Source organism: Centroberyx gerrardi, chromosome 12 (genome assembly GCF_048128805.1).
Source record: "Centroberyx gerrardi isolate f3 chromosome 12, fCenGer3.hap1.cur.20231027, whole genome shotgun sequence".
NCBI classification, from domain to species: domain Eukaryota; kingdom Metazoa; phylum Chordata; class Actinopteri; order Beryciformes; family Berycidae; genus Centroberyx; species Centroberyx gerrardi.
Window position 1 is genome coordinate 10664394 of NC_136008.1, and position 13865 is coordinate 10678258.

Genomic DNA, 13865 nt, shown 5'->3' on the forward strand with positions numbered 1-13865 from the left:
TTGCTCTCTCTCTCTCTCTCTCCCTCTCTCTCTCTGCCTGCCTGCCTGCCTGCCTGAGCAATAGAGCAAAGAAAACAAACCTGTTTGTCTGGCTGCAACCAGGAAACCCATCAAAGTGCGCACAAAAAGGAGAGAGAGAGAGAGAGAGAGAGAGAGAGAGATAGTGACATCAAGAAAGAGTGAGACAAAAGAGAGAGAGAGGGAAGCAGCAACATTTCAGACAATGACGGAGAACGTGTTTCCGCTGTGGCTGTGCTGTGAGTAGCCGTCTCAGCCACGCTGGCCCTCAGATCTTAGGGCTGCTGTGAATGCTGGTGAGCAGAGTGCTGCGCTGAATAGGAGGCAAGACTTCCCCTGCGTATGAGAGCATGAAGGGGTGAGTGAGTGGGAGTGGAGAGAAGGGAGTGGGATGGAAGGAGTTGAAATTGTTTAGAGAGAGGGTGAGCAGTTGTGTGTCAGTGTCGAGCCCTCCCTTCCTCTCTTTTCAGCTCGCTCTTTCTCCTGCTCAGCCTCTCCGCTTGTACTGTTCATATTCTGGAAATCTGAAAGAAAAGGCTTTGCACCTGTAAACTGCTTTGAAGACCTGACCGAAGAGAGCAAAGGTATGAACTGACATTTGTGACCGTTTTGGGTGTAGGTGCTCAGCTTGTGATGCATTTTGGAAGATGCTGTAACCACACATGCTCTCCCTTGCTGGATTATGTCATGCTACTGGATTATTGTTTGGATTACAGACAGATGCTGTTGAAGGAAGCTAGGATGTGCACTTTTCAACTCAAGCTGACAACTCACAAAAACACTGGCGAGGACAACATATGTCAGCTTAAACACTCAAAAACTTGAGCCACCGTCAACACTCTGTTCAGCTACATCAATATCTGCTCATAAACGCTCATACACACACACACACACGCACACACACACACACACACACACACACACACACACACAGCTAAAAACTGAGCTCTCATACTCTTTAACCTACAGACAGAACGGGACCACTGTTATTTACGGTCACTGAACTCCCCCACACACACAGTCTGACTGACATTTGAGGAGATTTTCGGATCACATCACACTCAAACAACACACAACACAGCCAGGCCTCGCAACCAGAGAGCTGGACAGCTTTAAATGATGGCGACAGCAGGCTCAGGAGCCTCCAAGAGCCTGAAACCCAGCTCCCAGCCCCCCAGCAGTGCAGACCGGCGGATGGTGGACAAGGCCCTCAAAAGACTGGACAAGCTCCATCAGCTGTGCACCAACCCGAGGCTGGGCCTGAGGAACAGCCCGCCGTACCTGCCCGAGCTGGTCTCTGAGACGGCCGCGCTGCTGATTCAGGTGTGGGAGCCGTACCGAGCGTCCAAGGCGCCGGGCGGCCAGCTGCCCCGCGGAGACGAGGCAGAGTACCTGAGAGTCCATGTCAGACACTTGCTGGATAAGACGGACAGGGCCGTGCTGCTGTTTAAAGAGGGACGGGACAAGATGTTTGAGGAGACGTCCAACTATAGGTAAGAGGGCTTGCGGCTGACATTTACAGCCAGACACAAGAGCGTGAGGTTTTGGCAGGGAATTTCACTTTGGAAACAAATGGTGTTTCCAGTGAAATGTACAACAGTCCAGATCTTTAGTTAGTACGACTGAAGGGTTTAATTCCAAAAGGCAATACATCTTATATGGACAGAATATTTTTGGAAATTCCACACAGATGATTCTGTCCTCAGAATACTCAAAAAACTGTATTTCCCCATGACTTCATTAATAACTAACAATATGCTGCATTTCCATGCCAGCAATCATTTTGAAAGAGTAACTGTCATGGTGGCATATGGTGTATATCTCATTTTGGAGCGAAACTCTTCCGTCTTAATGAAAGGCTAATGTCGGGGCAGCCATTTTATTTCCAAGCCTTACTCCACCGTCCTCCAGCAGAAGAATTCCTCTGTGTAGCCTGACCTTCCCTAAGACAAATAAACCAGCTGTGGGGTCGGGGAGAGGCCACATATCCCACATGTCTGTATCCAGCACCACGGGACTGGGACCACGGCCCTAGACTCAGCTCATGTTCCTACAAGATTCACTCTTGTATGAGAACCCAAAAATAGCTTTGTATATTTCCAATCATGAATAAAAGAAGCGCCATAACTGAGCACTTGACAGTAAATGATACGGAGTTCGACCCCTCCGTAAAAACTAAATTAAACTAGATGGCACTCGGTGAAGCGCATAACTCCGCCATCGCTATGCAATTGTCAAGATATGCCAGTTCCGCATGTCAGATTTTCACCAAAAGTTAATAATTTCTTCCATGCCCGTTTCCAACTTGTTTCACACCAGGAGATGCACACATGTGATATGTTTTTTTCAAATTTTATCCACTTTTAAGCATTTTAGCCAATTATCACAACACCATGTGGCCAATTAGTACTATATTTGTTCAGTGGGCAATAGGGCCGCCCTTCTACCACTGGACCAAGTTTTAGAAAAATTGTCAGGGTGGAAATGAGCTGTCCGGTGCCCCCATTTTGTTTGATTGAGCCAATAATGGAGAATTTGCCTCTTCGATAGGCACACAAAGTTTGATGATGTTAGCGTGAATCCGTTTGGAAGTTATATGCCTTTTTGTGAGAAGCCTCCCTCACCGCTGCACCCATTAGTCCAATTAGTTAGAAAAGTTAATAAGTTCTTCCTTGCCCCATGGCCAACCTTTCCACAAAGTTCCGTGCAAATCCATTCATAACTTTTTGAGTCATCCTGCTAACAGACAAACAGACAGAATGGAGCGGGAAAAAAAACCCGTCCAGCTCATTTGGCGGAGCTAATGAAAAGGGATTACAGTATATAATCAGAGAGACTGGAATGAATTTTTGTAGTCTTTTGACCTGGAAACCAGCCAGTGAAAAATCCTGTTCACACAGACTGTACAAAGATAGACCAAAATAACCATTGTACCCCAGCTGTAGAACCTGCAACATAAAAATCAACTTCCCCAGTTCCCACAAGTCAAATCTAACCCTTTAAACCATACAAGTGTGTTTAGACTAAAATTATACCACATTCAGTGAGTGGGTGGTTAGGTTTAAGTGTATATTTTGGGAGAGCTAAATAGAGTGACTTTATATTTGGAGTTTGGGCCCAATCCCCTGCTCCTGTTGGGACTACTAATGGCAAAGATGGAGAATGGGCCAAACCTGCGCCTTTGTGATGCTAATATGGTGAAACTGGGCGAAAGCAATGACAACCTCACTATGAGAGCAGCCATGGGGAGAGAGAGTGTGTGGGAGAGAACACACATATCCTCATTGTGTGTGTCCACACAGTGGCAGTTCTGCAGGCCTCGGCTTCAGGAGGCATCGGCTTAAAACTGGCATTGTACAAACACTTCTGTTTGATTTAGGGTCATGTGATACAAGTTGTGTGTGTGTGTGTGTGTGTGTGTGTGTGTTCTGAGCATGTTACAGCATTTACACTGACTTACTAACTTAATACAAATTGACTATTTACCGATGTACTGTATTTTTTATTACAGTGGTTGGCTTCTGGGGAGGATATTAAACCCATCATTCCAGTATAGCCAAGCATACCTAAATCTAATTTTGTGTTGTTAATTCACTGAGTATATTGCAATGGTCTATCAGCACAGTAGTATGATAACCTCAGGATTATGAAATGGACTTGTGAGGTGTTGTAGCTCATTCTCACCAAAAGAAAGACCTGGGCTCGTCTGGGTGTGTATTTATACAGTGCAATGCAGTACTGCAGGACTGGCGAGTCCCGACAACATTGCTGGCCATCTTCCTCTTTGTCAGCAAAGAAATTAACTGTTAAACAGTTTATGCAAAATGATCCCAGGCTATTTCATCCAGTCCTATGTATTTTATTTTAACTCTAACCCTATTATGGCATATTTATGGAAAATATGTCCAAGAATCTAACAATTTCATATTTACTTATAAGCCACCCATATCAGTGAGACTTAACACAAATTCAGTATGAATCTTATATGAGTCTTGAGAATTGTCATAGTATAAAAGCGGTTACTTCCATACTATTAAACCTATAGGCAGTAGTCGAGTTGAGGGGGGATGCGAGGGGATGCCATGCCCCTTGAAATAAAAATTGTCAAAAACACATCCCCCCTTTCATCCCTCTTTATGGCACTAAGATATCATTCAATTAAGAAACATGGAAGCCACTTATTATTGATATTTAACCATTTTAGAGAATATGGAGTTCTCAGCAAAGCCGACTTGCTTGTCTCCATAAGACCCCACCATCCCCCTTGAAATTTGTGTAGAAATCGACTGCTGCCTATTGGTATCATATAATTGCAAAACATACAAAAATCATAGAGGGCAAGACTTTACATGATTCATAGAAAACCTTTATGACAATGAGGTAATTTACTTTACTTTAAATGTATTTGGACACTATGCAACTTATGTTTACTGTGCACAAAATCTGACATCTGACATCCATTTTAACAAAGATATTTTCTTTCAATGGAATCTGCGAACAAGCAAGATCAGCTACGTTTTCATTGCTTCATCTTTGAGGTTCTACTATCTTGCACACAGAAGAAAACAGATGGCATTCTCACCACAGCCATGCCTGCATGGGCAGCCATGTGGAACATTTCAATTGATTCATATGTAATGTGGGCTGGAGGTTACGGCAAACTGTTGCTATCAGTGTGGCCATCATCTTTTTTAAGATTTTATAACGTCAGTATGGTTTTGTGTGTGTATGTGTGTACTGCTAGCTATTCCACACACACATAATACCGGTAAGTTGTATATTGTTTTGTCCGTACCTGCATAGACTAGTCAAGGTACTCTTTATTTATATTTATGTCTAGTGACCGATTCTGGTTAAAGCACAGTGAATGTGGTTGAAATAATACAGTCTGCCAGTGAGTGAAATTTCAGCCTGGCTATCATGTGTAGATAAATATAGAGCAGAGAGGGCAGCTAATGGCTGAGGTGACAGAAACACACAATGGAAGGTTTTGTGGCTGGAGGGTTGCTGTCTGTGAGAAACCGATGGCTGCTACCTACTATAACAGGAATGCAAGGCAGAAACGCATGCAAATATGCAGACTCATGGATACACATGCAACCACACACACATATACAGTACATGGAAACACAAATATACTATCCTGTCTGCCTGTCTCTCTGATCCACCCAGATAATTTGTTTACAAATTATTCCATAGAAAATGTCACACACACACACCTACACACACACACACACACACACACACACTGGCAGCATGTTGTGATTGACTTGCTACAGGAAGTAGGTGGAGGCTCACTGCAGTGGGAGCAGCAGATACTATCTCACGTTGTAACAAGAGAAACAAAATAATCCATGAAACATATTTTAAGGAGAGAGATATTTCATTTCACACAAGCAGAATCAAACATGGAGGCAAACAGTAGGCTATGCATGTAAACGTATGATAATAGGGTCAACTGTAATAAATATACAGCTGTTTGGAAACATTGCAGGGAATTAAGTGTATTTGCATTTTCATTCAATTTGAATTACATTTTCAAAAGGTGGAACACTGAAAACACAGCCCTTTACAACCCACTACAAAACAGAAAATATTTGTCCAATACATTTTCTAGCTGCATTAAATCTTAAAAAATCTTAAACTTAACATTGCATTGGTGTGTTTGATGTAGATAAGGCTCACAGCGAAGTTATTGAGCAAGAATGTTTAAGCTGTAGCGGCTGGCAGAGCGTGGCTTCAGGTGAATTACTGGCCAGTGGAACATATTGTGGTATTGACAGCCAAGCAAGCACAATAGAGCATCCTGTTTGCAGCAGCTAGCTGGACTAGCTGATGCATGTGCGTGTGAGTGTGTCTGTGTCTGTGTGTGTCTGTGTGTGTGTGTGTGTGTGTGTGTGTGCCCGCACATGCATGTCTGTGTGTGTGTAAGAGCACACAATAGAATTTGTGGAACGTGTCACAGCATTTTTTTTTCTTTCAACTGAAGCAATGCTGCACGTTATCAGATGTAATGGTCCTTGTGGTTATGTAAAAGTTATGTAGAACCGGTGCTCATCAGCAGTGGTTTTTAAGGAGGCCTCATGGTTTCTCCTTCCCTTTTTTGGAGGGGGGCAAAGAGGCGGTAGAAATCTGGTGTATAAGATGTTCAGACCCTTAATTATATATACAAAAATCTGGATATTTGAGTGAGATATTGCAGTTTTCTTCATATAAATGTATAACGTCCCTTGAAGTGTAAACAACTAATGGAAAAAGCTACTTTAGATGATTAAGAGGCAGAGTCAAAAGTTATACATAACATATACATATACTGTAACTACATTACAAAGTTCACTCAGAAATTCTCTTTATGTTTGTCTGGCATGAGAAGGCTAAGTTGATGAGGAAAATAAACCTTCTTAGGTGTTTTTAGAAATTAGAAGTTTAGAAATTAAAATTGGGAGTATGTTCAGCCCTATTGAATACACCACAATATTTACAGTATACAATAATAGAATTAGCACTTGGTAATTTAAAGAAATTACCTATATACCACCTAATATTGTTGAGGTTCATAATGACAAAATGTTTTGTGAGAAAGGCAATAATAGAATTAGAAATTGGTAATCTAAAGAAATTACGAAGTGCTAATTCTATTATTGCCTTTCTCACAAAACAGCTCAAGATTTTGACAACAATATTAAGAAGTACAGTATATACTGTAAGATAAAGGACTTCAGTTCAGCTTAGTTCATTTGTCTATTTTGGCTTCCAAGGTGGTTTTACACATTTGTGTGTGAGAACTTAATGACATAAAGCGGCTTTATTTTTTTATTTTTCCTCATGTGTATCCATTCGTTTTTGCATCACTTTTGTGACAGTAAACATTTATGCTCAACACACACTATCTGCTGCCCCGACCATAACTGAATATCTGGCTTCCCTTTCATTCCCAGGAGGAACTTGACCAAACTGTCCTTGCTCTTCAGTCACATGCTCTGGGAGCTGAAGGCCATGTTTCCCGGGGGACGATTTCACGGCGACACCTACAGGGTGACTAAGATGGAGGCTGAGGAGTTCTGGAGGCATTCGTTCGGCAAAAAGTGAGAGTGTGTGGAGTGACTTGATGGGAAGGACGGGGAACTGAAATAGAACAAGGGCTGTGGGACTTGTATTCCCTTGACAAACAAACTGTAGCGTTGCATCATTTGTTTTTATTGATCCTCTGATGGTGTTTCTATGTTCTATGTTCAAATCCATCATGTTGTGATGTGTTCTGACAGGTGTATAGTGCAGTGGGCTAGTTTTAAACAGCAGCTACGAACCATCCATGCAATTGAGGAAGGGATGGAGTCCATGGCTCTGAAGTCAACGATAGACCTCACCTGTAACGACCACATCTCAGTGTTTGAGTTTGACCTCTTCACCAGACTGTTCCAGGTACACTAAACATTTCCACTGATGGGAATAATTAGTAGCAGTAAACAGATGAACACAAATTCACAAATTCTGAATATTGTCCTCTCATTCTCTCGTCTCCTCTCCTCTCCCCTCTTCTCCTCTCTTTAGCCCTGGAGGTCTCTTATAAGGAACTGGAACCAGTTAGCAGTGACCCATCCAGGCTACATGGCCTTCCTCACCTATGACCAGGTTAAGGCTCGTCTGGAACACTACCTGCACAGACCTGGGAGGTGAGGACATACACAGAGTCAAACTCTATCCACTGACTGATGCACTTCACCAAACACATTGCTTGTATAGTTTATAAATTGCCTCACACGTATCCTAAAACTGTAAACAGCAGTGCAGAAGTTTGTTTGCTGAGTACTTGAGAGTATTTGAATGGTCCACCAAGAGATGTCATTTTTATCCTTGAAGAAAAAGAGAGCCAAGGCTCTCCAAAATAGGTTAAAGAACATTTATTCTATCTGGCTATTCATTGTGAAAAGTTTAAAAACTGTGCCCATGTGTTTAGGCCCCACGGCCTTCATCAGGGTCAGGGAGCTTCCTTTTTAACTTTTTAAGAAGATTTTTTTTCCATACAGCATTTAACCCTATTAACATCAGAATGTAAGCAGCTTTCCAGCCTCCTGTCTGCTTTTCAAGACATTTTATACTTGTTGTGTTAAGTACAGCTCAATGAAATTATATAGATGGAAAAACAAGCATGGCCCAAAACCTCATGGAGGCAAACTGCTGTATAGTTTCCAAATTATGAAGTTGTTTTAACCCTTGTGTGTTGTTCATGTTTTTGTTATTCATCCAATGTTCGTGGGTCTGGTGGACCCACAACATTATTGGGTTTTTAAAACAATACAACCATAACAATTTATGTAAAGCTATTTATGTGTTGTGTGCCTCCCCCAATTTACACCTGCGGCTGGGGTAGAGTGTGGGAAAATACTGATGTTTGCAATGTTTCGAAATAACATTGTGCAGGTTCCTTCACGATTTTGTGTAGTTTCACACACTACAGAGGGTAAAGAGTGCTCTCTCTCTCTCTTTTTCTCTCTCTCTCTCTCTCTCTCAGCTATATCTTCCGTCTAAGCTGTACAAGGATGGGCCAGTGGGCTATTGGTCATGTTACCACTGAAGGCGGCATCGTGCAGACCATCCCCCAGAATACACCTCTCTACCAGGCCCTCATTCAGGGCTTCAGGGAGGGCTGGTGAGGACAAACACACACACACACACACACACACACACACACACACACACACACTGACAATTCTCTCATACATTTTCTCAATCTCTCTGTCTTTTTTATCGTCCCCCCTCTCTCTAAGTGTTGTGTTTTTTTTTTGCACCTTCAGCTACCTGTACCCAGACGGCCGCGATGTGAACCCTGACCTGACGAGCCTGTGTGAACCGGCCCAGAGAGGCAGAGTCAAAGTCACAGAGGTAAGCACACACACCCCACATCGCTATCACTGTAAAAAAAACATCCATCTGAACAAGTCATTTAATCTCATATTCAGCCCTCAAATCTTATTTTTATTAAACCAAGAGAAAAATTCTGCCAATGAGGTGAGATAACTCCAATGCAGTTTAACTTCTTTCAGGAATTTTCTAGAAATTAGTGTCAGTATGTTGAAACAAGTTGATTTGCATTGGAAACAAGTGAAATTATCTTACGCCACAGACAGACCTTTTCACTTATTTTAAGAAAATTACGATTTTAGGACTCAATAATAGACTAAATGAATTGTTAAGATGGAGATTTATTGGAATTGTATTAATTTTACTGTACATCACCAGCAGCGTTCCACAGCCTTAGCCAGACAAAATGTAGATCATATCCTAGGATGTTCTCTTATCTTCTGTCTTGTCTGCCTCTCTCTCCTCTCTCTCTCTCTCTCTCTCCCTCTCTCTCTCTCTCCCTCTGCCAACAGGAGCAGTATGAGCTCTACTGTGAGATCGGCAGCACCTTCCAGCTGTGTAAGATCTGTACAGAGAGGGATAAGGACACTCGTATCCAGCCCTGCGGCCATCTCCTGTGCCAGCCCTGCCTCATAGGCTGGCAGGTATGTAACCGCATTCACATATATGGGCTTCATTCCAAACTACATACCAATCTTCAGCTATCTCAGGCACATCACTAACCGGCTAAACCGCAAGAGCCACTCAAACTAGTCACCTGCACGCCAGTAAGCCAGAAAACCAGCCCTGCATCTACATATTTTGGTAATCCACTATGCAATCAGCTAACCATTCGGTCAGTCAGACAGTTAGCCAGCCGTTCAGCCTTCCATCAGGTGGTGTATTTGTCTTTTGAGCAGAGCAACTGGTCCTGACATTTGTCTGAGGGCTTCCTGTGTGAGCTCAGTCTTACATCCTCCTCAATCTTTCATTGCAGAGTTCGACTCACTGAAATTATATATGCTTTGTAGACATCAAACCACCGTGGAATACTTACAGTCAGAGTGCGGTCATGTAAACTTCCTCATCAACACACGCACACAGTACAATGATCTACAGGTGGGTGATGAAAATAACAGACGCATCACATGGGAAAGCAGTTTAAATTTGAAGTAACTAAGCCGCAATTACAAAGGCAACTACACAAGCGAGTCATATTAAGTTGAATGTCAAAGAGCAGTATGTGTCAGCTTTAATAGAGTTCTGACCATCGCCTCTTTTATGTGAGTTTTCAGAGCAACTAACAAAGTCCCAAAGAGGACAAATAGTTGGTGACTGAATTGCAGATTCAGGGGAACAGTCTCAAAAATCATGACAACATGAGTCAAACATGGACAAACTGCATCTGTGGTCGCAAGCTGAAGCTCACCAAAAGGGATAGACGGACACTTAACTTAGGATACTTTGTAAACACTGCAGAACTACGGTCTCAAAATTTAAACTAGAATTGAATCAACACCTCTGTGACAACAGCCTCAACAAAAAAAATGCACATCATGAGCTTTACAAAGCTGGTATTTATGGCAGGGCTGCCATTCAGAAATCTTTTGTATCCAAGGCCAACACACAAAGACACATAACCTGGTGCAAGGAGCACAAAGCCTGGACCGGTGAGCAATAGGAAAAAGTAAAATGGCATAAAGAGTTGTCTTCTATTACATGATTTATGGTTTATGATTGTATACTGGATTACATCAACCTGCAAAGTCTGCTGCCAACTATTAAACATGGTGGTGGATTTGTAATGGTATGGGCAGCTATATTTTAGGAGTCATTGGTCCGATGATTCCTCTGCAGTGACGCTCAGCCAAAGAATATGAGGTGAATCTTGTGGTGCAAACACTGCTCCCTCATGATGTTCCCATATTCCAAGATGATAATTCAGCCACACACACACTGCTAAATAGATTCAAGGGTGGTTTCATGAACACAAGGCTGAAGTCAACCTCCTTCCATCACCTCCTAAACATTAAACCTTCATGGGAAGTTCTGAAGTGCAGAGTGGGAAGTAGATTTCCACCTACTTCATCCTTCAAAGAAACGGAGGCTTTCCTTCTCAAAGCTTGGTCCAATATCCCACTAAATACAGCTCAGGTCTTCTACGGCATTATTCCCAGAAGAAATGAAACAGTTCTGAATGCAAAGGCTGGTCCCTACTCCTTGTTAGGTGCTTGATATTCATATATTGTCTGGTGTTTCAACTATTTTGTCCACCCCCTATAATTGATCCATATCTAGCAGAAGTCGGATGGCCACACCTGCCCATACTGTCGCTGTGACATCAGAGGGACTGAATCCATCCTCGTCGAGCCGTACCTGCCAGGCAGCAGTCAGGAGGAGGAGGACGACGACGACGAAGAGGAGGAGGAGGAGGAGGAGGACCATGAGGACATCGAACTGGTGATGAAGAAAATGGCTGCCATGAAGAAGGTGTGCATGTGTGTGTGTCTGCCTTTGTCTCTTTTCTAGTCTACAAATAGCCTCTCATTAGAAACCTGGTGACTCAGCCTGTTCCTTCATTCTGTCCCTTTTTAGTCTCCTGTCACTCTCCAATGAAGCAGCAATGAAAAAAACTCCCCTTTCTCACTTGCACCCACATACTGTCCTCCCCCTCTCTCTCCCCCCTCTCTCCCCTGTCTCTCCCCTCTCTCTCCTCTTTCTCTCCCCTCTCTCTCCCCTGTCTCTCCCCCTCTCCCCCCCCTCTCCTCTCTCCCCTCTCTCTCCCCTCTCTCCCCTCTCGCTTCTCTCTCCCCTCTCTCTCTCCTCTCTCCTCTCTCTCTCCCCTCTCTCCCCTCTCTCTCTTCTCTCCCCTCTCTCTCCCCCTTTCTCTCCCCTCTCTCTCCCCTCTCTCTCCCTTGTCTCCCCTCTCTCCTCTCTCCCCTCTCTCCCCCTTCTCTCCCCTCTCTCTCCCCTCTCTCTCCCTTCTCTCCCCTCTCTCTCCCCTCTCTCTCCCTTGTCTCCCCTTTCTCTCCTCTCTCCCCTCTCTCTCCCTCCAACAGTTCTCTAGTAAGGACTACCAGGTCCCCAGCTCCCGCCCCAGCCCTCCACCCCTGCCCCCTAAATACAGTGCCGACCCAGGCTGTCCGTCTCCCCACAGCCAATCCCAGCCGCCTGTGTCCAACAAGCTGTCCAAACACTCCCACCCCCGTTCTGTAAGTTCCCACACCCACTCAAGCTATATCTGCATATTGTCGCTGTGTTACGTCTAGATCGCTTGATGAGTGTTAATTGTATCCATTCCTCACAGACACAAAACTATAGCGAGTGTTAATTCATGCTGCATGTATAATGCTTGGTATTGATCAACACATATAGAGGAGATAGTAGAGTTTATTAGCTAATGCCTGCACAATCAGTCTTTGTGATGTATTGTTTTCCCTATTTTGCAGGCTCACAGTGGAAATCATGCACCTAGAAGACACGCACAACAGACCAGCAGCTTGAACAGGTGAGACATACTTTTATAGCAGAGCAGCAAAGAGGATAGATTATAGCTGTTGGCTCTACTGGAGCCAGTAGGAATTTACATTTAGGCAGACAGCTGATGCTCGAGAGAGTGACTTATTTTTTTATATAGATGTATTTTTATTGATTTTTGCAAAGGAGAGAGAGAGTGACTTATAATGACTCCCAACAGTTGAATAAAGTGACCAATTGTAAGAGGTGCAAGTGCAAAACCACAGTAATAAGGAATAAATTTACTATAAGGGTTAATCCCTAATGATTGGAGAGTTTCTTTATTGTTGTTAACTGCTGTTGCTTGGTTATTTAATTTTCTAATTGAGTTTGATTAGCAGCTTCTGTGTGTTTTGTCCTGTCCATTCAGATGCCAGTGGGAGGAGCCAACCAGCAGCGATGAGGAGAACTCTGGTGGTAAGAGAATTATACATCTCACTAGACTCATGTGAACTGTGAAGTTCTTCTTTTATCCCTCTTATCTCTTTGTTTTTTCTTGGTGCAGGTGGAGCAGCAAGGCCCGGACACAAAAGGGGACATAAAGAGAGGGAGGGAAAGAGAGCAGAACTCAGGAGAGACAAATGTGACCAGAGAAAGATGGAGAGAACGGTGTCATCCTGACAGAAAAAAGCATAAACGAAACATTGTAGACAAAATGGGAAAGACCTGGGGACTGAAAACATGCTCAGTCCTTCACTAAAGACATCAGCCTTCAGTGAATGGAAAAAGAGTTTTTGTTGTCATGTATCACCGTAAAAATGACCAAGTGTGTCTGCACTGCCGACTTTGACTAGTAGTTAAAGGTGAGGTGAATTCCTGGGTGGATGGCACTGACAAAACATTGCTCACTGAGGCCACCTTCTGTTCAGTAACCACATTGCTAATTGTGTTCCCAGTATCTCCACAGTAGGTCCAGTACTCATTCCTAAGTAAAGTCTCACACACTGTACTCTTTACGGTTAAAGCATTTTACTGTGCCTGCTCGAAATAATAGAGATTAATGAGATGCTTGATATTCAAATGGGGGTTCAGTGTAATTATGCGGCCAAATCAACGGGGACATTAGCACACTTAGAAACATGCTACCTCATCATTTAACCCTTCCCTTTTAAACCATGCTGTCAAAGTTTGCTCTTATGCATGAATTAAGTAGCTGAAAACAAGGCCTCTTTATAACTCCATCCAACAGCGGTGCCTTATATGATGCTAAAACAGTCAAACAAATAAAACTTGTAACTCAGACAGTCTCTTGCACTTCTTTTCAGTTTTAAGCGGTGGTTTTCTGTTTCTCATTTCATGCAGCTTCATTTTTGACATAAAATGGGTCGACAATGCTTGAAGATATGAACAGACAAATGAAACGGGCAAATATCTAACAACTGGCCTTTATTTTGTGTTGAGTCTGGGCATATGAGAGAGAACAAATTGTGTGAGAGCGCAGAGAATGCGAGAGAGATATAAAGTGGCAGCAAGAAATGAGAAGAATGTGG

At 43.2% G+C, this 13865-nt stretch overlaps 1 protein-coding gene across 2 annotated transcripts; it reads left to right on the plus strand.

Moving 5' to 3' along the window:
• The first annotated feature begins 169 nt into the window (after nucleotides 1-169).
• cblc (Cbl proto-oncogene C, E3 ubiquitin protein ligase) lies at nucleotides 170-13615 on the plus strand. 2 transcript variants are annotated; one of them, XM_071908735.2, is made up of 12 exons: nucleotides 170-1511; nucleotides 6957-7103; nucleotides 7284-7440; nucleotides 7570-7691; nucleotides 8531-8668; nucleotides 8814-8901; nucleotides 9393-9524; nucleotides 11158-11349; nucleotides 11919-12071; nucleotides 12309-12367; nucleotides 12746-12792; nucleotides 12881-13615. In XM_071908735.2, exons 1-12 carry the CDS (start codon nucleotides 1135-1137, stop codon nucleotides 12994-12996), a joined length of 1728 nt encoding a protein of 575 aa, XP_071764836.2. In that variant the 5' UTR covers nucleotides 170-1134; the 3' UTR covers nucleotides 12997-13615. The 2 variants fall into 2 exon arrangements, with proteins under 2 accessions (XP_071764836.2, XP_071764845.2); XM_071908744.2 differs by having other exon boundaries at nucleotides 11161-11349.
• The last annotated feature ends 250 nt before the right edge of the window (nucleotides 13616-13865 follow it).